We start from the raw sequence: 27,713 nt of genomic DNA, 5'->3' as shown, positions 1-27,713 counted from the left end.
TGTATTAATTTCAGTACTGAAGCTGAAAATGAATGATTTTACAGCATACCCTGCAACAGAGCGGGGTGTCACAGCTACAATATATCTGTGTTTCTTTGTGCATGTGCAGATGGCATTGAGTTGTGCATTGCACTCTCTTATAATAGCTCGTCCCACCTGCATTATTGTACCAGGCAAAATGTAATGACTCAACAGAACTGAGGACAAGGTGGTGGTCAAATTCTCTTCTGTGATATGCATTGATCCTTTTCCTTGAGTGTCAAGAAAAAAATTCATGGAAATATCCTCCTGCATCTTATTGGGAGGCCTGACGTGACTTTAGAACAAGCATTGCCCACAAAGCTGCTGAGAACCTTAAAAAGGTGGGAAAAGAAGCAAGCATCTATCTTTGCTAGCTTTCAAAGCTATCAAGTTTTAACATTATTTCAAACATTTAAAATTGAAATAAATGATTACTGTTAAATAAAAAAATAAAACATTTTAAAATTAATCAAATAATTTAAAACATTACTGGAAACAAAATTTTCTTATTCATGTGCTGGCTGGCTGCAATATTTCTGTTCAGATTAATGGAATCATGGATCATGCTCGAGATCTAAACTGGTCCTTAAATGCACAGAAATTTCACTAATCTGTACTGTAATGCTGATTGCATAAGTAGTCCATCAGCAAAGGCACACTGACAGGTTTATCATAGTAATTGTCAGTGAGTCAAATTTTTTTACATCTAGATGTGTGTGCATTAAAGTTCAGCACTTGCTGGCATTTATACACATAACTGCTGGTAGTTAACTATGAAGCAAAAATGACAAAACCATATAAAGTGTGTGTCAATGTTGATAGGTTTATGTCTCATACACAGGAGGAGAGAAAGCTTTGCTGAATTACTGTGTATTAACTTAAATGTTGAAGTAATTCTCTAGATTTAAGTGTACAAGTGCTTTCCAATTTCAGTCCCAAACTAAATCCTACCTCACACGAATAGTACAAGAGGATGCTGAAAAAATATCAGTATCAGATGTGCTTATCTATTTTGAGGAAGTCCACATTTAACACTCCCTGCTGAATGTGTGGCTATCTCTCCAGAAATAACGAGGGATTACTTGAGGAAATAATGTTTTCCACCACGATAGTGCAAGTGAGATCTTTAATTAAATGTGTTGTGTTTAAATATGATCAGAACAACAGGCACCATGTGAAAAGTGTCCCTTGATACTTTTCCTACAATTATGGAACTTCATGAGGGCATAAATGAACTATTGTTGTTTTATTACAGATCTCATTATTATTCTTTTAAGCAATAGAAAGCACAGATGTAAAAACCCATCAAAGCCAAATGTCAGCAGTTTAATAAGACAATGTTTACTCACAGACATAATTCCTTTGCGCAGCTTGCCAGTCAACATGTTTACTGAAAGAGCTGCTTTGACTGTTAGGTCACACATATTGTAATATTTGATCAATGTTTCAGTTTCCCTTTTAATTATTTTAATACCTATGTTGAATCTTGAAACCAAATCTAAGAATTTATAGGTATAAATAAATAAATTCAATCACCTGAGTGCTCACATAATGTGGCAGTCATGCTTCTGATCAGGTCTTAGTGAATCTTATCAATGTCTTATACAAGACACTTGGCATTTTAAAGATGATTGCCTATTTGTGAATTACTCAAATAAATCTTCAGACATCTGATAAGTAATTATGTTGGACAGGCGGTTTGCAGAAACAAATTTGCATTGCAGTTTAGGAATATATCCAAAGTATGCAATGTAGTGATATTAATTTATCAGAGGTAAATATTTTCACAGCACAGCGAGATTAGTCCTGCAATATGATGCTGCAAGAGGGAAATTAAAGTAGATTTCCCTGAGGGGATTATCCAGAGTGTCATAAAAGGCCAAGATAAGTTCAGTTTTCTGATCTGGGGACACTAAAGTACTTATAATTTAATTACTAATTATTGATCTAGTCATGATTTTAACTGCTAATGGCCTCATAGAAAATGATCTGTCATAGAAACGAAATTTTGATTTTCACCACTGAAATAGTTGTAAATTCAAACTTAAGTTTAATATGACAGAATTATAAGAAGCAAGGCTTTCCAATTCAAACTGAATCAAATGAAACATTGTACAAGTATAGCAGAGTTTGCCATCTGTTTGTTCGTTAATGATTATTTTTGATTAGTGAGATATGGAAAAGCAAAAGGATTTTGGTGTGCACATTCATAGTTATTGTGTCATCAGGCACTGCACAAAATCTAGTCACAGACCATGACCGTGTTGGCCTTCCTGTGAAGCGATTTGGAGTACAACATTGAAGAGGTGATTAGTACGGAGTTTTGATCAGCTTCCTGAAGAGTTCTGAATCTAGTATTAGGAATTGTAATATATATTGCACTTGGTTGTGGTACCATGCAGATTCACCAGAATGATATCAGATGTCAATGAAAATGTTGTGAAGATTGTATTCGAGTTCGATCTGAAATTGAAAACAAAGTTTTTTATCTCGACATTATTCCCTCACCCTTAAATAACTCATCAGCATGTAGCTATTTTCAATCTAAATCTGAAATCAATAACATTTTGTTAAAGCGTGGAGTTTGAAGTATCTGGAGACAATATGTACAGTAAATAAAGGTTAGAGACAAATGCATCTGGGTAGGAGGGATAATGAGAGGAGGCAAGGGGTATTTGTTCATAGTGTTTCACTACTTGTGTCTTAAATCATTGACAAACAGAAAGTGAACTAACCTATTTGTTTGTCAAATAGACTTAGGGGCCACACTGATGCAGTTAGGTATTTCAACGTCCAGGGTAGGTTTAATATATTTGTGCTTATAGACTCTATACTCATGGTCCTTATGTGTTCAATTATAGTCTCAAGTGGTGATTGTCTATTGTGTCCAGCAATGACAAGAAAACTGTGCAGGAGATTTTTTAAAGTGGGAAAGCCTTTGAACTGGGGCAGTTCCACTCTCTCGACCTCAGAAGTCTGGGTCCTAAGCTACAAACAAGTGTCACAAACTGGGGTCTTCCTTGGATGCAGTGGATGGACATGAAGTCTTCTGTAAACACAAGGAATTCTGCAGATGCTGGAAATTCAAGCAACACACATCAAAGTTGCTGGTGAACGCAGCAGGCCAGGCAGCATCTCTAGGAAGAAACAGTCGACGTTTCAGGCCGAGACCCTTTGTCAGGACTAACTGAAGGAAGAGCTAGTAAGAGATTTGAAAGTGGGAGGGGGAGGGAGAGATCTGAAATGATAGGAGAAGACAGGAGGGGGAGGGATGGAGCCAAGAGCTGGACAGATGATTGGCAAAAGGGATATGAGAGGATCATGGAACAGGAGGCCCAGGGAGAAGGAAAAGAGGGAGGGGGGAGAAACCCAGAGGATGGGCAAGGGGTATTGTCAGAGGGACAGAGGGAGAAAAAGGAGAGAGAGAGAGAGAAAGAATGTGTGTATATAAATAAACGGATGGGGTACGAGGGGGAGGTGGGGCATTAGTGGAAGTTAGAGAAGTCAATGTTCATGCCATCAGGTTGGAGGCTACCCAGACGGAATATAAGGTGTTGTTCCTCCAACCTGAGTGTGGCTTCATCTTTACAGTAGAGGACAACTACTCTCTGTCTGCCAGAGAAAGCAGGATCTCCCAGTGGCCACACATTTTAATTCCACATCCCATTCCCATTCTGATATGTCTATCCATGGCGTCCTCTACTGTAAAGATGAAGCCACACTCAGGTTGGAGGAACAACACCTTATATTCCGTCTGGGTAGCCTCCAACCTGATGGCATGAACATTGACTTCTCTAACTTCCGCTAATGCCCACCTCCCCCTCGTACCCCATCCATTATTTATTTATATACACACATTCTTTCTCTCTCTCCTTTTTCTCCCTCTGACCCTCGAATCTCTTACTAGCTCTTCCTTTAGTTAGTCCTGATGAAGGGTTTCGGCCCAAAACGTCGACTGTACCTCTTCCTAGTCATGAAATCTTCTGTCCCTGGTCAAGCACTTCGCTCTTCACAGAGCATTGCAGTACCACTTTCCCGGCCTTTGGTTCTCACTGTAGATCTCAACCACCCAGTCTGCTGGAGCTGAATTTACATGCTAGGACAGGCATGTCCCTATTTCACCAGGGTATGAGGCCGCTGGCTACCCTCACCTAGTTTAGCCCACCTGTCGAAGCAGTGTACCTGGGTGTGGCCGCTGTTGCATGCGAACAGCTACTTGGAGCCACAGGTGAGAACTGAGTGTCCAGTGGAGACCAAAGGTGAGTGAGCTGCTCCAGAAAGGACACAATAAGCCCTTTCACCAGAGGTGCTACCCCTCCCTGGACACCCCAAATACCCCATAATTTCAAGTGTACCCTTGCAACTTGGAAAATTGTAGCACTGCACAGATAGAAATATGTCTATTTCCAGAAATGAATTTGTTAATGGTTATATTACTTTAATTGACAAAGAAATGTGCCCTGTGAGCCCTATCAATGGTCAGTAATTTGACTGTGAAATATTTCTAATACATAAGTATCTGACTAGCAACTAAATCTTAAAATTTGGATTTGTCCAGTCCTATTGGATTTGGAAGGGAGACGTGAACATTCTGATTAGACTGAAACTGATAATTAAATGTGGCTGTGGTCAGTGGATTACATGCATTTTCTGTGTCTTTAGAATGTTAAAATAAAGAAGCCATCATACTCCATTAACACATACTTCTGTTATTTGTCTTCATTATGTTCATTGTTTTAAACATGCATAGATGAAACAATTTGTCTGATGGCAAAATTGATCCAATGTCCAGAAGTCTGGTTTGCCATGTTCTGATCAATGGACACTTTAAGATCAAAGTAACCAAATACAGCTACAAATAATTTGGATTTTTTTAAATGAAAAAGGTAATTTAAGCATTCTTAAAGGTCATTCTTACCTCAAAAATAGTTCTAAATAAAGAAATTTCCTTCCTATTTCTCTTTCTGTCTCACTCTTTTCCTGAATGTTCTTCTCTCCTCTACCATCCAAGTAATCATTAAATAAAATTGTGGTCAGTGAAAAGAATGAAAATGGGGTTTGAGTTGTTCAAGAAGTACATTTCTAATACTGTTACACAATGTTCATTTAAAGGTCAAATATTTACAGAGATTCTGACTACACTTTCTAGGACAGAAATCAAGATGCCTCATCCTGAACTCTGAGATCATCTCACAGTGATATCCAAAATTTGTCTTTTATCCCTTCTTAGGCGAATGGAATGAATAAGAATAAAATCAGTTGTGGATTTTTTTCCTAAATATCTATGAGAGATATAAAAGCAGTAAGAAGGAGAAGCATTAGGATTATGCAGCATGCAAGAGCAAACTGAAGTTGTTACCATCAGATGAGCATTAACCTCCATACTCTTAATGTTGTAAAAATACAACATTAAGTATTTTTAGAGGATAAAGTATACTCTAAGGATCAAGGTACTTGAGGAAGGGAGGTCAGAGATTAGCCTTATTTGTCACATGTAATTCGAAACATACAGTGAAATGCATTGTTTGGGTCCAGTCAAATCGGAGGTGATTCAGCTGGGGCAGCCTGTAAGTGTCGCCAGGCTTCCAGTGCCAATATAGCATGCCCACAGCTTACTAGCACTAACCCTAACCATATGTGTTTGGAAACCAGAGCGCCCAGAAGAAACCCACGTGGTCACAGGAAGAACATACAAACATCTTACAGGCGGTATAGGGAATTCAACCCTGATCAGTGTGGCTCGAAGGGCCAGAAGGATCTACTCTATGCTGTATCATTAAATAAATAGATAAACTGTCTGTGCAGAGACCTACACATCACCTGGGAACATCCCCAGTGCCTCGTGGAATTTTCCATTTGAGACGTCATGTCGGCAGTCAAAAAGATTTTGGATAAGGGGTACTCAACCTGTCCAGCAGACTGCGATTCTTTAGGCCATTGGTTAATTGGGGAAGCCGCTTAGTTGGGACAGGAGACTGCTGCCAAACAGTTTCTAACTAGTGTCAGTTCTGTGCACTTGTGTGACCATGAGACACATGCACCATGCTTAGAGAGAACAGTCTTAAAATGGTGTCAGTTGCATCTGTTTTATTCAAAAAACAGTGATTTTTGTCACTGTTAGTTGGCAAGAAACAAGCAATAAGACAATTAAGCTCACTGCGGTTTCAACCATTCAGGCCTGGAGATGCCACAAACAGCTGGGAGTGAAATTAAATGATTTCACAACTTCAACAAGTTAGGAACTATGAAGAATTCGAAGGTAACGATCTTGAATGAAAGCAAGCAGTCCATTGTCTGCACTGGTTTTGTTCATTGACAGTCAATCAAAAGAAGATGGCAGTATACACTGAATGAATTCCTACATCAGTAACTATTGGGAACTAATACAAAGTTTTATAGTGCTGTAGTGGTATTGGCAGTGTTCTAATTTGTTCTGTATTTCATTTAAATACATAATTTGTTACTCAGTTAAATGGTAGTTTGTCTTTTTATACCTTTTTAATGATTTCAATGAAACTTCAGCTAATCAAAACAGCCACTTAATTGGGCCAAAATGTCATGTTCTGATGTGTCCCAATTTACTGAACAATGGAGGTCGTTGAGTATATTGTGCTGTTTCTACTGCAGAGATTTGTAAGCAGTGACTATCTGTTCTCTATCCCTCTGTGGAGTATGTAATATTTTTGACAGGTTTGTTGTCATGTATATAAAGTGATTTGTCTGCTGATGAGTTTCTTTGAAATGGATTTACATGTCATTTGAGAATCGTCTTCTCTGAATTTCTACACAATCTTCATGCACATGTATGTTATAGAATGTATTCTTCTAAAACTACCACAGTTGTCAGCTTGTTGAGGGATTTTGGATCATTGCCATGTCATCAGAAAGGATGAACTCATTTTGAAGAGAATGAGCAATATCAGGTAACTTAACTCTTGCTTAAGCAAAGACCTGGCAGAAGTTTACAAAATTACGAGAGGAAATGACAGAGGAGGGAGCTGGAATCTTTTTGCCCAGGGTTGAAATGTTTAATACTAGAGGGCATACATTTAATTAGAAAAATTCAAAGGAGATGTGGAGGGCAAGATGTTTTTTACAAAGCGTGGTGGGTGGTGCCTGGAATGTGCTGTTTGGAGTGGTGATGGTGGCAGGTATGATGGACGTTTTTAAGAGGATCTTAAATAGGTGCATGAACAGAGAATGGAGGGGTATTAAATTTGTACAGGCAGAAGGGATTAATTTTATGATGAGTCATTAGCTTACTTAGTTCTGTACAACATTGTGGGCCATAGGGCCTGTTCCTGTACTGTACAGTCCTATATAAATGCCGTTCAGAACATTGTTAGATATAATAGCTAAGATGTGAGGTAGCAAATATTCTCCATGTTAGCACTTGATAAATTGACAGGGCATTTCAACAAATAACGATTTTTTGATCTTGAAAGAAGCACTGTTTGTTTGTCCTTTCAGTTTCCTCTTGTATTTAGGCAGCACAGAGAAGCTTGCATGCAGAAATATATGTGGATTGCTCTGTTTATGTTAAAAAGAAAAGCTTGTGCAATAATAAAGCTAAATGTAGATGCAGTCACCAGCCTGGTGAATGATAGAAAATTCTCTCTGCATAAGACAATTCTGATGTGCATTGCAGTAAAAGCCCCCGATGACTTTGGGTGACAATTCAAGCATTAATTAAAGAAGGAATGAGTATGAAGCATTCACTTCCCAAATGCTACCAAATAGAAATAAACTATTGTACTCTAGAAACACTATTGAGATTTTTGCTATGAGGAAATTTAAATGAAGGTAAACTACAAAAATTGTTTTGTTTGGTGGGCATGTTTTTCACATGAAATGTAGCATACCAATAGTGTGAATGATCAAACTTGCTAACCGTAAGTCTTCGAAATTTATACTTTTTTGGTGTTGTGCAAATGAAAATAATTCTTCCCCAGAGTGACACATAATATCAACAATTTCTGATTTATTCTGTATCTCTGGGAATTTGAGCAGGCACCAGTTGATATTGAGGCACTGATGAGGCATACAGACACGCAACCAGCGAGATGTAAAGTATGTGTTTAGTAAAATCTGAGGCAGAAATCAGAATGGATAAGGAATGAAAACATAGATTGAAAGACAAATGTTGGTCCCTATCTTCCACAGCTGCATTTATGGGCCAACCAGTAGTGTTTCTGCCTCATCTGGCTGCCTATTCCAACACAAGCATTGAGCCCAGTCATTTAACATGGGGACAAGAAATACCAAGAACATGAGATGAAGAGGTCTTGAAAATGAGTCCATAGGTTGTGTGAAGTTGAGTAAAGTTATTCCCTTCAAAAGCCTGATGGTTGAGTGGTAGTAAATGTTCTTGAACCTGGAGATGTGAGCCCACTTGTACCTTCTTCTTGATGGCAGCAACAAGAAGCAAGCATGCCCAAGGTGGTGGGGTGGTGGAGGGGTCCCTGATGATGATTGCTGCTTTCCTGCGACAGCATTTCATGTAGATGTTCTCAATAGTGAAGAGGGCATTATTCGTGACAAACTGGGCCATATCCGCTACCGTTTGTAGGAGTTTCCATTCAAGGGCTTTGGTGTTTTCATACCAACCTGTGATACAGCCAGTCAATATACTCCTCAGAACACGTATAGAAGTTTATTAGATGTCATGCTAACTTTGCACAAATTCTTAAGGAAGTAGAGGCAGTGCTATGCTGTCTTCAAAATTGCACTTATGTTCTGGGTCCAGGACAGGTTCTCTGAAATAATAACACCAAAGAATTTAAAGTTGCTGACCCTCTCCACCTCTGATCCTCCAGTGAGAACTGGCTCATGGATCTCTGGTTTCCTTCTCCTGAAGTCCATAATCAGCTTCTTGGTCTTGCTGACATTGAGTAAGAGTTTGTTGTTATGGTACCACTCAACTGAACTGACTGGGGTCTGCAAGTAAGGAAATGAAGAATACAATTGCACAATGGGGTATTGAGGCCAGGGTCTTGAAGCTTATTCAATAGTTTTGAGGAGATGATGGTTTTGAATTCTGAGCAGTAGTCAAGAAAGAGCATCCCAATGTATGTACCTTTGCTGTCCAGATATTCTAGGGTTGATTGAAGAGCCAATGAGATGGCATTTGCTGTGGATCTGTTGTTCCAGTAGGAAAATTGGAGCAGATTTACGAAGCTTCTTTAGCAGAAGTTGATATGTTTCATCAGCAACCTCTCAAAACACTTCATCACTGTAGATGTCAGTGCAACTGGGAGATAGTCATTGAAGCAGGTCACCACACTCTTCTTGGCACCGGTATTGTTGAAGTCTGCTTGAAGCAGTTGCGTACCTCAGACTGCAGAATTGAGTGGCTAAAGCTATCAGTAAACACTCCAGCCAGTTGATCGGCATGGGTCTTTAATACCTGGCTAGGTACCCTGTGTGGGCCAAAAGCTTTTAATGGGGGTTCACCTTCCTGAAGGCTGCTCGCATGTCAGCCTCAGAGACCAAAACCATAGAATCATTGGGGGATGTGTAGTTTGTGATGGTTCCTCCATGTTTTGATGGTCAAAGTGAGCATAGAAGGCGTTGAGCTGATCTGGAAGCCTTCACCTATGTTGCTTGATTTAACTTCATAAGAGGTGATAGTATTCAAGCCCTGCCACAACTGCTGAGCATCCTTCATTGATTCAAATTTATGCAGGGGTTGCTACTTCACCCATGTCATTGCTTTCTGGAGGTCATACCTAGACCTGTTGTAACTTTCTTGGTTACCAGACTTGAATGCGTCTGATCAGGCTTTCAGCCAATTCTGGATCTCTTGCTTCATTCATGGCTTCTGATTGAGGAAGATTCTGAATGATTTTGTGGGGATACATTCATCTACAACTCTTTTACCAATTTCCATAGGTATCTTAACCATACCTCTTCCCACCCTGTCTTCTGTAAAAATGCTATTGCCTTTTCTCATTTCCTTCTTCTCCACCGCATCTGTGCCTGTGATGCAGCTTTACATCCCAAGACATCAGTATTATCCTCCTCCTTCAAAGAACAGGCTTTCCCCGCCCTCACCATTGATGCCTCATGCACCTGCATCTCCTCCATTTCCCAAACATCCGTGTTCACCCCATCTTGCTGCTACTTAACAGTGATAGAGATCCTCTTGTCCTTACTTACCATTCATTTACCAAAATGCAGTCTGGGCATGGAACAGATGGGATTCCTTATCTTGGTATAACTGTGGCTAATGTGTGGGGACCACAGTTACTGCAGGTTATATGCCGATGATAATTGGGCAGGGTTTTCTTCAAACAAGCCTGTTTGAAGTCCCCAATTATCATTTGAAATGCATCAGGATGGGCTGTTTCTTGTTTAGAGACGTCATCGTGCAGTATCTCAAGCGCTTGATTATAGACATCTGCTGGTGGTATCTAAATTGTGGTCAGGATTATGTAGGAGAACTTCCTAAGTAAATAGAACAGGTGGCGTTTGACTGTTACGTGTTTAAGGTCAGGTGAACTTGAGTTTCACAAAACCACCACATCGGAGCACCATCAAGAATTTATCACGAAACACACATCTCCACCATTTGCCTTTCCCGAATCAGCAGTTCGGTCCATTTGAGAAATGAAGAAGCTTTCTGGTTTGATCACTGCATCTGGTGTACTGGGAGACATCCAAGCTTTGCTCAGGCAAAGAATACAACAGTCCCTCATTTCCCCCCGATACAGGAATCTTGCCCTCAAGCCCTCAATTTTGTTCTCCAGTGACTGCACATTTGCCAACAAGATACTGGTTAAAGGGGGCCTCATCCTTTTGTGTTTCAGCCTGGCTTGGAGCTCCCCCAACCCTGGACAGTTGGTTTGTGAAGAGGATCTGAAGAAAGATGAAAGGGCATGTGTCACATTGCATCGCGAGCAGCTGTGTGACAGAGAACTCTCTGATCTCCGGGCTGTTCCCTGGAACACACATGGAGACAAACATCAAGTGCTGCTGGCAGATCATCAACTCAGTGAAAGACGCACTTTGGTCTGCCCGAAACTTGCTGGCCTTCCTGCATGTCGAGACGTCTGTGGAAGAATGCTGCCAACTGGCACATTCCAGGCTGCAAGGGTACGTGCTAAGGGATGCACTGAAGACTGCTGCAGCCACCGCAAAGACTCGCTAGGGAAGGCCATGGTGTAGGGTTCTCCTACTAGAGATGAAAGGGCCGGGTGGGGAGAGGAAGCCACTCGATTATTGTAGTAGTTAGTATACCACACCAGAATGCAACATGAGTGGCTGCAGTACTGCTAACGTGTATGAGTGCAATTGAACAGTACAGAAAGCTTTGACCATGTACGTAAATAATAAAAAGGTATTAAATGGTTTATTCTTGTAAATAATTTTTTATTATGAATGAAGTATGATTTGTTCCAAAAAGATAGCAATTATAATGTATTCTCAAATGTTCTTTGTCCTTATTTCCAAAGATAGCTTTCTTTGCTGCAAATAATATGGCACTATTCTTCCGGAAAATGTTTTTATTGCTTTACAGCAATAGAAGTAATGCGCTAATAACTACCACAGAAAATATACACTGTGATTGTGCAATTACATTACCCTGTAAAGATAATTAGAAATCTGATGTATATTATCAAGACTAATGCATATTGAACATATTAAAATATCTCAAAATATCCTTAAGCTGTGCATAACTCAAATGAAAAGCTATGAACTTGCATTGTTAAGTATATAGTGCTTAAATTGTTATATGTGTTTAGGATGGTGCAAAAAGAACTTACGTCACTATCTCGGTCCAGGCAGTTAACTTAGTATTTGGTGCTAATATATCCTGAGCTGTGATATTTCCTTAGTTTCTGCTTGGTCCTCAGGTTTCCTCCACATCACAAGGGCGTGCTGGTAGATTGATGGACTACTATAAATCAGTCATTAGGGAAATGGTAAAAGAATCATAAGTGAGTGAACTGCACAAAGAATAACTTGCAAGGCTACAGGGAAATAAAGAAAAGAGAATTGGGACTGTTGGGTTTACCCTGCTGAGAGCCAGCAGGAATCTAATGGGCTGTTTGGACTCCTGGGAAGTGATAAGAAAGTAATGTTGAATGCTTTTCCAATTGAGAAAGAGACCTTTTACAGATAAGTTATAATTCCTTTTTGTGTAGAGATATTTTATCTTCCTTTCTTCTGATGATTAGCCATATAATTGAATTATTTTCCTTTGAAGCAGATATCCTTTAGCAAGTTAGCAATATAATTTCATTACATATAAACATGTTTAGTGATGACTAAAACAGAAAGTTGTTATGATCTAATTTATTGGATTACAGAGAAAACAAATTTTCTTAAAATTAGTTTTCTTAAAAAGCTTAAAAAATATTGAATCAAGTTGTTTTGATATTGCATCTAGAACTTACTTCACACGGTATATTTGTAGTCATATTTCCTATTCAGAGCCTCACAGTTCCCGATGCTATGCCAACCCCACTGCTTTTAGGTATTCCACCAATTATTAATTGAAAATAAATCAATTTAAAATTATATTCAACATGGGCAAACCAATTAAAACTAATATTAAATTAAATTTTAAAAAAATACATCACTTACTGCCCTTACAGTTAAAGTCCTTTATATTATTTAACTGAACAAGCCCTTACCAAATGTGCCAGCCAGATTAAATGCATCTGGCCACTCTATCCATCATCTTATAAAATGCCTCAGACCCAATGGCAAACACTGAGACAGACAAGGATATTAGATTCTCCTACATCTGACCTCAACTGTGTTGTGTACTTCTGCCCTTCATTGCAAATACCCGGAAGTCCAAACTGTGCTAGTTTACACACTGGTTCTAGGTTATGGTCCTCCATGGCTGATGAGGTACACATTTTGGCCCAATATATCAATCTTACAAAGGTGGTTCTCAATATATTGGAAATAATAGACTAGTGGTTCTTATGATAGTGGAGGGCAAACTATTGGAGAGGATTCTTAGAGACAGGATTTACAAGTGTTTGGAGAAACACAGTCTGATTAGAAAAAGTCAGCATGGCTTTTTGGTTGAGGTCATGCCTCACAAGCCTAATTGAATTGTTTTGAGGAAACGTCAAAACAAACTGATGCAGGTAGAGCAGTGGATATGGTGTATATGCATCTTAATAAGGCATTTAACAAGGTTCCCCATGGTAGTCTCATTCAGCAAGTATGGAGGCACAGGATCCAGTGAAATTTGCCTGTGTGTATTGAGAATTAGCTTGCCTATGGAAGGCAGTTAGAGGGTGGTAGTAGATAGGGCATTTTCTGCCTGGAGGTGGTGTTCCACAAGGATCTGTTCTGGGACCCCTGCTCTTGTGATTTCATTAATGACTTGGATGAGGAAGTGGAAGAGAGGGTTAGTGAATTTGGAGATGACACAAAGTTTGGTGATGTTTTAGATAGTGTAGAAAGTCATCCTAGATTACAATGGAACATTGATAGAAGTGGCAGATGGAGTTCAATCCAGAAAAGTGCGAAGTGAATCACTTTAGAAGGTTGAACTTGAAGGCAGAGTGTGAAGTTAATGGTAGGATTCTCAGAAGTGTGGAGAAACAGAAGTATCTTGGGTCTACATCCACAGATCCCTCAAAGTTGCAGCTGAAGATGACAGAGTGATTTAGAAGGTGTGTGGTGTGTTGGCCTTCATAAGTTGGGGGATTTGAGTTCAAGAGCCATGAGGTAATATTGCAGCTCTATAAGATGCTGGTTAGACCACAGTTGGAGTATTGTGTTCAGTTATAGTTGCATTATAAGAAGGATGTGGAAGCTTTAGCGAGGGTACAGAGGGGATTTACCAGGATGCTGTCTCAATTATATGCATGCCTTATGAGCATAGGTTGAGTGAGCTTTTCTCTTTGGAGTAAAGGAGGATGAGGGGTGACTTGATAGAGGTGTGTAAGATGATAAGAGGCATAGATAGTGTGGACAGCCAGAGACTTTTTTTCCAGGCGGAAATGGCTAATACAAATGGGTATAATTTTAAGGTAATGGGAGGAAATGTAAGAACTTTAGATCAAAGTCATGAACTCCAGATCAAGGTCTCTTTGGGGGCTTTTGCTATTGCTTGCGTGGTGGGGGTTGGGGTCGATGCTTCTGCAGCTTGTATGATGGGAGGGGAAGGGGGCTTCGGGGATCTAATGTTCATATCATTCATTCTAAGGGGTTTCTTGTTTCGTGGATGTCTGCAAAGAGTAAGAATCCCCGGTTGTATCGGTATACATTCTATGATATTAGATTCAACCATTTGAACCATTTAATTTGATTTGAGATGTCAGAGGTAGGTCTTCTATGCAGAGAGTGGTAGGTGTGTGGCTCATGCTGCTAAGTTTAATGGCAGATACATGAGGGACATTTAAGAGACTCTTAGATAGGCACATGGATGAAAGAAAACTGGAGGGTAATGAGGGTGGGAAGGATTAGATTGAACTTAAAATAGGTTTAAACATTGTGTGCTGACGGACCTGCACTTTGCTTCACTGATCTATGCTTTTTATACAATGTTTTAAAGTCAATTATATTAACTTGGCAAATGATCAATCAGTAGTATCAGCAGATAGCGCTACAGAATACTGTATTGATTCAATACTGTATTGAATACTGTATTTGGTTCAATTGTTCTCCATTCTAGAGGGTAGTGGATCAAGCAACAGAATTCAAAAGTTGTTTCATTGTTTTAAAAAAAAGGATTCAAGGGATGTATTGCTACTATGTATGCCTCTCATTGCCATGTATAGCATTGCTGGCAATCTTTCTATAGAGCTGGTATTTAAGAAGAGAGGTGAATGTCGGGGAATTGAAAGCTACACACGCTCAGAATTTGCAAATATTTGTCCTTTTCAGTCCCGATCTCAAATTAGTTTCTGGCACAACATACTGTTAGTGATATAATTAATGACTAATGCTATAGGCTAGATAACATATTTGAATTTGTTCATTTACTGTCATGGAAGCCTTAATCACATTTCTAGAAAAGATTATCATTATATTAATACATCAAAATAATCCGATTACAAATTTCAAAAAAAAATTTATATACTTATCTTAGATAATAGTTACACAAGATTAGAATAGAACAGAGCAACTGAAATTTTAATTAAAACAGAATTAATGCAGTTCTACATGTATATTCTGTGCAAAATTTGAAAATGTAGTTATCTAGAATGCCAAAGCATTGTCATTCAGAACAAGTTACAGATTTCTAATTTTTTATTCCATCTTTTTTTAATGTGTTGTCCAAATAATTACTTCTTGTTTTGAAAGCATAATTTATTCCTATTTGATTGATATCCATGTTGCTAAACTTGAAAAGATAAATTTTAGCAGATCTGATTGGTGATGTATTAGTCCTGAACTATGGAAAGGTTTTTGTGAAATTATTCACGTACCTGTATTTGAAATGGCAGCAATTTGTTTGTACTTCATATGTTTAACATGGTATGCTAACAGCTGCATTTGTGAACAAGTTAATTGGCCTTTCATTAATTAATTCTGAAATATACTGTCATAATTAGGGAGGACATCTGTTTGCTGTGATTGTAATAAAATCCTGTTTTCAACTCAGGTGAAGAGTACATAATTCAGTTGTAATATCCACCAAATTTGAATCAAGCACTCATGATATTAGAAAACAGTCAACACATTGTTTTACCTGCAAAATAAGCTATATGATTTATTGTAAACACTCTTATTACAATCGTAAACATTATCTACAGTGTACCACAAGCACACTTCAAACTTCTTTTCAAATTATCCAATGCACAGTTTCAGACTGGATTTCATAAGTGTATATATAAACGGAACTGGGACTACTTTCATTTGTAGTTTATTACATTTATTTGAGATGCATTTTAGAGATTTGCAGACTTCTGTTATTTAAATTATCTGTATTAAGTTTTAGATGTTTGTTTCAGAAAGAATTGAACCTGATTATTAAATATAAAACTGCCACTGGGACATTGTTTATAAAATATTCATTTTATAATATAAAATATACATGCAGAGTAATGCACATAATGTGCATACTCTCAGATAGAAAGAAACAAAGATAAAGCTGAATGTGAAAATCCAAAGATTCTTGAGTGTACCAGTGCAAAGTTTAAAGTACATTTATTATCAAAGTATGTATACATTATACAGCCTTGAGATTCGTCTCCTAATCTTGTCTCTAGTCCCACGCCCTGACCTTTCTGGTCTGGCCCCGCACTTAAATGGTCCAAACACTGGATCGTTCCTCATTCTCAGACCGCTGTAGGGCCTGAACCCTGCCATCGTGACTTGGCCTGTACCCGACCTTTCCAATTTGGCCCGGCGGTTAAATTGACTAGCTATCGGGACGCTCCTCGCTCTCAGGGACGCAGCAGCGCTGCTTTGACTCTACTTCGACCCTGCCTCTGCTTTTACCTGCCTTGTCCAGGTCTTCTCAACGCCACCGCCACCTCTCGCTTCTCCAATAATAGAGTTGATTGTTACCAATAAAATAAGGTTATAATAGTTTTCTGTGGTTTTTTTTTGCTACCAGTAGTCGCAGGGCATCACCAGTACCATCTTAAACCAGAAGCGGTTTTACACGTATGTAAAGTAGTTAAGATGAAGGAAGAGCAGTAGATGTAGTGTATATGGATTTCAGCAAGGCATTTGATAAAGGACCCCATGCAAGGTGTATTGAGAAAGCTAGGAGGTATGGGATCCAAGGGGACATTGCTTTGTGGATCCAGAACTGGCTTGCCCACAGAAGGCAAAGAGTGGTTGTAGAGGGGTCATATTCTGCATGGAGGTTGGTGACCAGTGGTGTGCCTCAGGGATCTGTTCTGGGACCCTTACTCTTCATGATTTTTATAAATGACCTGGATGAGGATGTGAAGAGGTGGGTTAGTAAGTTTGCTGATAACACAAAGGTTGGAGGTGTTGTGGATAGCGTGGAGGGCTGTCAGAGGTTACAGTGGGACATTGATAGGATGCAAAACTGGGCTGAGAAGTGGCAGATGGAGTTCAACCCAGATAAGTGTGAAGTGGTTCATTTTGGTAGGTCAAATATGATGGCAGAATATAGTATTAATGGTAAGACTCTTGGCAGTGTGGAAGATCAGAGGGATCTTGGGGTCCGAGTCCATAGGATGCTCAAAGCAGCTGTGCAGGTTGACTCTGTGGTTAAGAAGGCATACGGTGCATTGGCCTTCATCAATCGTGGGATTGAGTTTAAGAGCTGAGAGGTAATGTTACAGCTATATAGGACCCTGGTCAGACCCCGCTTGGAGTACTGTGCTCAGTTCTGATGCCTCACTAAGGGAGGCGGTGGAAACCATAGAAAGGGTGCAGAGGAGATTTACAGGATATTAACTGGATTGGGGAGCATGCCTTATGAAAACAGGTTGAGTGAACTCGGCTTTTCCTCCTTGGAGCGACGGAGGATGGGAGGTGACCTGAAAGAGTTGTACAAGATGATAAGAGGCATTGATCGTGTGGATAGTCAGCAGCTTTGTCCCAGGGCTGAAATGGTTGCCACAAGAGGACACAGGTTTAAGGAGTTGGGGAGTAGGTACAGAGGAGAAGTCGGAGGTAAGTTTTTTTATGCAGGGAGTGGTGAGTGCGTGGAATGGGCTACCAGCAACAGTGGTGGAAACAGATACGATAGGTCTTTTAAGAGACTTTTGAATCGGTACATGGGGCTCAGAAAAATAGAGGGCTATGGGTAAGCCTAGTAATTTCTAAGGTAGGGTCATGTTCGGCACAACTTTGTGGGCCGAAGGGCCTGTATTGTGCTGTAGGTTTTCTATGTTTCTAAGGTAGATTGGATATTGGCCTTCATTAACGGGGTCTTTGAATGCAAGAGCAACAAGGCTATGATCCAACTTTATGAAACGTTGATCAACTGGATTACTACATGCAGGTCAGGTTACCAGACAGTAGGAAAGATGTGATGGTGCTGGAGCTGATGCAAAGGTCATTTACCAGGATATGCCCTTGGATAGAATTATTCAGTTACGAAGAGAGACTGGAGCAGTTAGGTCCATTTTTCCTGATGCAGAACAGGTTAAGAGGGGACATGACTGAGAAATATAACATTTTGAGCGGTAGACTGCTTTGCTTTCATTACTTTCATGACTGGGGCTGAAAACATTGCGCTAACCACTACGCTACTGTGCCGCCATGATTTCTTTGTTTGTACAGCTCGCTGTCTATTGCCTCAGCTTGTGCTGTTCGCTGACAGTTATAGTTCCTAGTTATTTTTCTTTCCTGCCAAGCAATTTTTATTCATACTACTTGTGTTATTTCCCTTTCTGTTACTGTCCTTCTCCTTGACGATAGTTTGTTCTCTTATCAAGCTTGTGGGACTGCTGTTATAAAATATTACTCCTTGATAACCTTTTCATTATTGATATTTTACTTACTTTTAAGACTTTATATTTAATTTATATACATAGATATATTCATTGAAGCCCACATCCCTTAATAGGCATCTAATTGCATATCTGTAGTTGCCCTTGGTTCCTTGAGCTTGTCATTTTCTGAGAAGGTAGTGGGGATGAACTCCCACTACCTATTGACTGCTTCTAACGTTGGGTGTGTCAAATAGCCTTTGACAACCAAGTCCAGCTTCTGGCCTTCATGTGTAACTTGTCTACTAAGCCCAGCGGAATGATTTTTACTGACAGGAGAAGGGGCAAAGGCAGGTTACTGGTGCCTTAAAACCCGTCACTTTTTGCAGATGGGGCTCATCAGCCATGGTTGGCAGCTCATCTAGGAGAAGGAAAACTCTGACCTCAGACGTCCACTGCCTTATGGATGTACCCAGTCTTGGGGAAGGCTTCAGGAGTAAATCCTAAGGAAAATTCTGGAGCTGGAGTCCCTAAGGCAGTCCAACATTAAGTGCAGTGCTGACTGGCAACTCCTGCGATGCCATTGGTGCCAAACTGTATCAGTCTCAGCCATTCCTTTGGAACCATCAGCCATATGGAGAGGGGGAAGCCTGCTTCATGGGCAGCAGCTTGCTCCCCATATCATACTGCCCAGGCTTCCGTATCACATCAGCTGCTAGGATGCAATATCTATGGTCGATCCTGTCCCACTGAGAACGTGATGGTGAGCTACCTCCTTGAATAACTCCTCTCCTTGAGATGTAAGTGTAATTACAATGTTACTGAGGGTGGGGTGGTAGCAGTTGTCGTTCCCAGGATTTTAACTGTGTGGAGGAAGAGTGATGTTTTTCAAATTCAGGATTGTTGTATGCCTTGGAGAACAGCTTCCAGGTAGTGGTGTTCCGATGCTTTTACTGTCCTTATCCTTCTAGCTGGGAGAGGTTTTGATTTTGGGATGTGCTGTTAAGGAGGTTTGGTGAGTTGCTGCAATGTATACAGTAAATGGTACAAACTGCTGTCTCTGGTTTCAGTGGCACAATAATTGGATGGTTCTTGATGAGGTGCCCACCAAGCAGGCTGCTATGTTCTGTTCTCAAGCTTTTTGAGCATTGTTGAAGCTGCACTCAACCAGGCACATGGAGAGTGTGTCAACATATCCCTGACTAGAGCCTTGTTTCTAGTGGGCAGGCTTTAAGGAATTAGGAGGTGCATTATTTGCTGCAGGATTTTTTTTAGTCTCTGACTTGCTCTTGTAGCCACATATGCCATAATCTGCAGGTTACAATATCTACAGATCTATCATAGAGAGAAGTCTGACCAGTTGCTTCACCGTCTGGTATGGAAGTGCCAATGCGTAGGATGGAAACGAGCATGCAGGAGGGTGTAAACTCAGCCAGCTCCATCAGAGACACTACCCTCTCCACCGTCGAAGACACCTGCAAAGGGCAATGCCTCAAGAAGGTGGCCCTTACCATCATAAAGGACCCTTACCATCCAAGTGATGATGGAGACAGCAGCCAGAGAACTGGAAGTGAATACCAATGAATTGATCCACTTGACCCGAAACAGGAGTGTGTGGGCCATGGCAGTCAAAGCTCAAACTGGGCATGGCACCTAATGATGATGATGACCATCCAAGTCTTGCCTCCTCCTCAATGAAAAGGTACAGGAATCTAAAAATGCAGGAGTATAAACCTAACCAGCTTCTTCTCCTCCACCATTAGATTTCTGAATAATCCATGAACACTACCTCACCAGTTTGCTCTCTTTTTGCACTATTTTATATAGTCGTTACAATTTATTGTAACTGTTCACACTGTACTGCTACCATAAAGCAACAAATTTCATGACATAAATCAGTGTAAATAAACCTGATTAAGATTCTGATTTTATATGGTTACTCCAGTTCAGTTTCTAGTTAATGGTAACCCGCCTAGGATATTGATAGTGGGTGATTCGGTGATGCCGTTCACTGGAGGGGATGATGGCTTGATTTTCTCTTGCCATTGCTTGGTGCTTGCCACCTATCAGCCCAGTCCTGGATATTGGACAGGTCTTGCTGTATTTGGCTGTGGATATCTTCTTTATTTGAGGAGTCACAAAATGTACTGAACATTGTGCAATCATCAGTGAACATCCTTAATTCTAATCTTATTAGAATTAAGCAGCTGAAGATGACTGTACGTAGATACTACCATGGGGAACTCTTGCAGAATTATCCTATGTCCTACTGCTCTGCAAATACCATAGATATCTTCCTGAGAATTGTGACTTTAAGACCAGCACAGTTCTATTAAAACACAGTTGTCCTGTGAGTGTATAATATTCATGGAGCAGTGCAATGAATTTCTCAGCCTGCTATAGTTAAGCTTGCAATGCATTACATCAAATGGCTTTGCATTCACAATTGTAACTGTCTATAAAATACCATGTTTCATCTTATTAAGAATGGCCATTTAGTTTATTTTCTTGATGCATGGTCAAATTCAAAGGATCTATGCATAAAACTTTGAACTAAATTTCTCATGGAAAGTATTTTGAATGTTGTCGCAGTACTGGTGGTTTTTAGAGGTATTTGCAAACCTGTCAATCCTGATAGGAGTAGGATTATTTTAGAGTTCATTCCACATTTTTAAATTATCCATGAGGAACAATTGCAAACTAATCAATTTACTGTGTATTAAGTGAAAGTTAATACACTATGGACATTTTATGCACAGTAAAGAATGCTTGTAGTGATTAAAACACGCAATCGATATGGTTCATACATATGAATTCATTGTCTCCCTTTTCTATTAAATGACCACTTACATTGCAGAATACTAATTTGTCACTAGATTCTGCATGAAGCTTACTGGTTCAGCAAGGGCTTGCTGGCATTCCCCATCACTGATCCTGGCAAATCTGCTCTCTAACCTTCTACCTAATTAGACCTGGGTAGATAACCTTAAGTCCTTTGTTTTAAATGGGAAAGCAAGAGGATTTAGGGATAGGAAGTAGAAAAGAAAGAATCCTATTGTGTTTAGGTCTTTTTTTAATTGTTTTACTTATAAAAAGTATTATGTGTTTTTACTTTAATTTTTAAACCCAAAAATTGTAACTGTCTTAATCATTTACTTATTTTAAAATATTTTTGAATACAGAAACATCGCAAAATCAAGGTAAGTTTTGACAGACAGCAAAGCAGGGATTGGCTTTAATTATGAAGTAAGGTCCTTTGGAAAAGTTTCATTGATGAGGCTGGTTTTAGCCCATCCATGTCATCTGATTATCTCAGTCATGCTGCTGTGTGGGGGTCACTCATTTGCTCCAGTGTGTGTTGATCCAGATTTCCAGCATATCTCATGTCTCCATTGGCTCTGTTGTTTTTATTGCTAATTTGCTGGATCATATGTGTTATTGTCATTTAGGTTTGCGTTCTGTGCTTTGCTGCTAAGTTATTGATTACTCATGTTGCTTTTTCTTTTTGTGAGTAGAGGGCACTTTAACATAGCATGTGAAGTCAGCAGTATTACTTGAAATAGTTTTTGCTTGTAGTCCATGTGTCAATGTGCAGCACTGTTGTTTTATTACATGACTTGTATCTCTAAGTAGATATGTGAAAAGCATACATAAAGTGAGAGTCCATTACTGTAACAGTTTGGTAAAGAGATAGTTATGAATATGTATTATTAAAAGATGTTATTGCATTCTCATATTTTTGAATTTTTATTTGACAGGTTAATGGAAAGGACTTATCCAGAGCCACTCATGAGCAAGCCGTGGAAGCATTCAGAACAGCCAAAGAACCCATTGTCGTACAGGTGCTACGAAGAACTCCACACACAAAAGTTCTTAATGCATCTCATGAGTGTCAGCTTGTAGACATGGGCACACAGACAGATATCACCTTTGAACACATCATGGCACTGGCTAAAATAAGACCACCTACTCCACCTGTTGTGGTACTGGAAGAATACCTCTTACCTGAAGAGTAAGAATATTTTCTAATTTCCTATAAGCATAATATGTTAATTTGTTTCAAAATGCAGAATTAAGTCATAATATTGTAGTTGTTATCTCAAAGTCATTTAAATCAATTGTAAACCACCATTAGCTGGAAAACTCAAAATTAATTTTGAGAGCCCTGAAGATATTTGGCAACATTACATTACAATTCATGTGGCAATTTATGTTGTAATCATTTTGTTTCTTTTTAAACAACCGCTTCAAAAACACTAATGCATATTTCTTCTGAAAAATGAGTTTCAGATTTGCAGAATTTACTTAATCAATTTCTATTCGCAAACCTTAAGCTAAAGATTGTTTAGCACTGGAGAGCCCATCTGTCATCCCCCTAGCTATTTTGATTATTGTTGGCAGCAAATAAACTCCCGACGAAAGCTTTTTGATTAGGGTTAGGATTTATTATTCTCTTGTGAAAATATTCTCATTTGAGGTCGTGAGATATATTGATCATATGATGTCACATTAAATTTGCATGCCAAGTAATTAAACACAGTTTAAAGCATTACAGTGGGTTTACTTTGGTACCTTGGAAATGAAAGAAAGGTTCTATAGAATTATATATTTACAAATGGAGCATATTATGAGTAATAAGACATTGAATTTTCAAACAAACACTTTTGTTGAAACAAGTTATTTCACTTCTCAGTACAAAATTTAGTCATTTGAGGAGTCCACATTTTAGGACAGTTTTGTGAAAGGTAACCTTTTGAATATACTAGCAGCACAGAGTGCTTGATCTGATGATTCCTTTCTGCTGTAAACTGGAGACTAAGTTAATGATCCAGAGATGCCAGAATCAGGTTTATTATCACTGACATATATCGTGGTTTGTTTGCTTTGCAGCAGTAGTACAGTGCAAGACATAAATCTTACTATAAATTACAAAGATAAATAATGCAAAAGATGAGTAACAATGCAGTGTTCGGAATTCATTGTCTATTCAGAAGACCGATGGGAGAGAGGAAGAAGCTGTTTTAAAAATGTTGAGTGTGGGTCTTCAGGCTCTTGTACCTCCTGCCCAATCTAGTAACATGAAAAAGGGCCTGTGCCGGATGGTGAGGGTCTTTAAAGACGTATGCTGCCTTCTCAAGAAACAGCCTCTTGAAGACGTCCTCACTGCTGGGGAGGGTTGTGCCCATGACAGAACTGGCTGATTCTACAACCCCCTGCAGCCTTTTGCGATCGTCTGCATTGGAGGCTCCATACCAGGTGGTGATGCATCCAGTCAGAATGTAGCAATTTCCTAGAGTCTATGGTGGCATACCAAATCTCCTCAAACTCCTGAACCCATGTTCAAATCCAAATGTCAGGTCTAAATGTACTTGTCAAATTTCTGTTATGTATGAGAAAATGCATCACTAGTAATGATCATCATGCAATGATTAGGTTGTTAGTAAAATAATGTCTTTACCCTGTCAGACTTATATGTGACTCTCGACTCATTAATGTGCATAGCTCTTAAATTGTCACTGAAGTAGCCTCCCATTTTTCCACAATATGTTGCATCTGCCATATCCTAAGCCATCACTTAGTCTGGCCGTAACTTGGCATTCCTCTCTAAAGCCACGTCACCTCGCTGCTCAGTCTCCTTGAGCATTAGAGATTCTGCCGGTGCTGGAAATCTCGAGCAACACAGACAAAATATAGGAGGGCCCCAGCAGAGGTCAGGTAGCATCTTTGGAGGGCATTTTAGCTCAAGCTTCTGCATCATAACTGGAACTGAAGGGGTAAAAGCCAGAATAAGAAAGTTGGGCGGGGGGGGGCGCGGGTGAACAAAGAATCTAGGAGGGGATAAGTGGAAGAGGTAAAGGAATGAAGTAGAATGGGTCCAATAGGAGAAGACATAGAGTCACCATTTCCCAATCCTAAAACAGCCTGTTTATTTCTTTCTTGTTTTATGCTTAAACCAGTCTTCAATTCAACCTCAATACTACATGTTCCTGATTGGAGGGCCTTGTGGCTGCTACATTATTGAATGCCTTCAGGAAATTGAACTGTGTTAGGGAATTGGCTCCCCATTATCAAAATAGAAGTGAATGAATTTCTTAAGCATGTTATTTCTATTACAAAAGCCCAGTGAGGCAGCTTGGTGGTGCTCATAGTAGAGCTACTGTCTTGCAGCCTCCAGCAACCTGAGTTCCATCCTGATCTTCATTGTTGTCTCTGTTGAATCTGCACATTTTTGCTCTGACCACCTGGGTTTCTTCTGGGTGCTCAGTTCATTTCCATGTCCCAGAGACATGTGGGTTGGAAGGTTGATTGGCCAATGTAAATTGCCCCAGCTTGTAGTCGAATGGCAGAATCTGCAGGTAGTTGATGGGACTATTAGAAGAATAAAAAATAGGATCAGTGTACAAAGAATCTAAATAGGGATTCGATGATCAGTGGTGATCATCCTATTGCTATCTTCTAAGTGCAATTCCATTTTCTCACTCCTTCACATTTGCTACCATCAAGTCTATAGAAAGCATCTTAGAATATTTGCAGTTTTGGGAGACATGAACATGTGCATCTGTATTTTCTCATCACCTCTTTTAAACCCATGTTTTTGGATCTTGGGATTTATTGTCCTTGTTTTACTTCTGCTAATATCTTTCACTTCCTTTTTTACTTTAGATTGTTGCTTTCCACTGTTTTTGGGATGCCTTCTATGTTTTCTTACGAGATGATAGAAACAATTATTTAGCTTCCTTGCGACTTACTTATTCTGCAATATATTTTTTCCTGTATGAGATAATTTTGCCTGATGTTTTCTTTTATAGATATCTAGAGAAGTTTTTGGAGCCTATTCTTCTTTGCTGAACCTCAGATTTGTGCCCCTTTTCGCCAAATTTATAAACTTTTTTTTGTCTAATATTATCCTCAATTTCCTCTTGCTAGATGAGGTTGGAACATTTTTTCAGTTGGGCATTATTGATTCAAATTAGATTTATTTGTTGTAAACTGTGTATTCAGGTTTTAATTGTCTCGCTATTGCACGTTTTCTGATTTTAGATTTACAGTGAATTAACTTTGTCTGAAGACAGTGCCCTAAATCTAAACAAAGCAGATATTGAAGGTTAAGGCATGAGTTGGTCATGGCAGATTGGGAAACTACATGAAAATGAATGTGAGCAATGGCTAACATACGATGATAAATCTTCCCTAACCATTTTACCAATCTTTTCTAAAAGTAACCTGAAGTATTTAATGCCAGATCTAAGTAATTTTAGATCCAGTCTTCATGGTGACGATTAGCTTCTACCTATTTACAGGCTCTTTGCCGAGTAATGAAATCTCATGATACATAATTTGCAAATCACTTCACAAATGATGCAGATAGCACAGCTTCATTTTATGGAAAACTTACAAATTCTGCCACCACCCATTTTTTTTCTCAAATCTGAATAAATCTACACTGAAGTAAAATGCAAGTCTGTTCAGCAGTTAGCTTACCATGTGAAAAGTAAAAATACTTGAAAATATGTGAAACCCCGCTGGTTTCCTTGGCTGAGTAAATCTAGGGAATAACACTCCACTCCCACCAAACCCTTGAGATTGAGAAGCTCTCCCACCCCAAACGCTGGTTTGTGTGCATGCTGTGTAATTTGCTGCCCTATTATAACTCAGTTCCAAGAAACAACAGACAGCATACTGCATATGATTAAAGGAATTATATTTATGAATCTTAGCTAAAGGGTTAATAAAGAAAAGAAAGAAAAAATAAAAAGGGCCCATTATAACTAAACAGTCAAATGTGCTTCAGTTGGAGCTCAATTCACTGATCCTCAGTTGATTTCGCTATTCGGCTCCATTGAATCACAATCTCCCCACTGGGTCATATCTTACAACCGGTTCTCTCCCAGCGTTTTCTCTCTTCATCTCATGCCGAACAAAGGAATCCCAGGTCACATTCCAAAGCATCCGTTATCTCTAACCATAATCCAAACACTGCTTCTACAGAAAGACCATTACATTAGCAGTGAAACCTTTCCCAGGGTGTTACATATGACATGGCAAACGTGCCTCTTCCACTGACTATGCTAAATTGGAGTATTTAGTTATGTCTTTTATTATCATAGTACTAAAATATATGAGGTTTTTTAAAATAATTTAAAAACTCAGAGACTATTCCATTTATTTTTGTCCCGTTGTCAATTCCATTATATAAGAAAAGGCTGGATTGAGTTACTAAAAGTTGTGTTCCCTGAAGCTTGAGTGAAGAGAGGATTTGTTTAAGTAGCCATAGATTTTTTTTTTATTTCTAAATTTGGAAATACTTCCAAGTAAATAAGTGGAATTTATATGTGTGATGTTTTTGTTGTTTTAAATGACAGCTTAACATTGAACAGTTTCATTATACATGTATCTGCATCTTTGAACAATATTTTGAAGTGAGAGGAAAGCTTTATCTTTGGCAAGGAGCAAAACAGTTGCTGAAAAAGAAATCAGTGCTGAGAGGATCATCGGGGCTTCTCTTCCATCCATTTGAGATATTTATCAAGAACGCCGTGTATGCATGGCCCTTAATGGTTAATGATCCCTTCCATCCCTGCAATAATCTTTTTGATCCCCTACCATCAGGCAGGAGGTACCGTAGCATTAGGATAAGAACTATTAGGATGGGAAATAGCTTCTTCCCCCAGGTGATAAGGCTACTGAACGCAAGTTCAAGTTTATTGTCACCTTACTGTATATACAAGCAAATGAAACAATGTTCCTCCAGACCACCGTGTACCCTCATGACATATATCACACATAACAAATAAACCTAAATATTATACCTTTAAGTAAGTTATTAAAATAATTTCAAAATGCATGTACTAGAACACAGCACAGGTAAACAGTATAATAAACATCTCACTCGTCCTAGTGACGAAACCTCGATGGTAGCAGGGTATTCATTGGTTTCACAGTGAAGAAGGTGTTACCAAGTCTAACAGTCCGAGTCCTGATGCTTTTCTACCTCTTTTCTGATGGTAGTGGGTCAAAGCGATTACAGGATGGGTGGCAGGGATCCTCAGCAATGCTTTGGGCCCTTTGCCTGCAATGGTCCTGGTGAATGTCACAAATAGGGGGGAAGAAGACCACGATGATTCTCTTGATGGTTTTTACTGTCCTCTGTAGGGTCGTGTGGTCTGATGTCTTGTAGATTCTGTACCACACAATGATGCAGCAGATAAGACACTCTTGATGGTGGTTCTGTAGAGGGGGAGAATTGCAGCCTCAATCACCTGCTGTATCTTCTGGACTAGTGAGGAGATGTTGTGGGTCCATTATGAACTCACCAAAGAAGATCATCCATTATGAGCACACCAAAGAACTTGGTGCTCT

The 27,713-nt window shown here is 39.3% G+C and overlaps 1 protein-coding gene across 5 annotated transcripts in view; it reads left to right on the top strand.

Moving 5' to 3' along the window:
• Nucleotides 1–27,713, top strand: part of pdzrn3b (PDZ domain containing RING finger 3b) — a 257,490-nt gene that overhangs the window by 202,949 nt on the left and 26,828 nt on the right. For all 5 annotated transcript variants that reach the window (XM_072280593.1, XM_072280592.1, XM_072280594.1 and 2 more), the window contains one exon: nt 22,112–22,365. In XM_072280593.1, the coding sequence (XP_072136694.1) occupies nt 22,112–22,365 (254 nt within the window). The remainder of the gene's footprint in view (nt 1–22,111; nt 22,366–27,713) is intronic.

This window comes from Mobula birostris, chromosome 16 (assembly GCF_030028105.1).
Source record: "Mobula birostris isolate sMobBir1 chromosome 16, sMobBir1.hap1, whole genome shotgun sequence".
NCBI classification, from domain to species: Eukaryota; Metazoa; Chordata; class Chondrichthyes; order Myliobatiformes; family Myliobatidae; genus Mobula; species Mobula birostris.
Note: the sequence above shows the minus strand (reverse complement) of the source record. Positions and strands in the feature narration are given on the sequence as shown.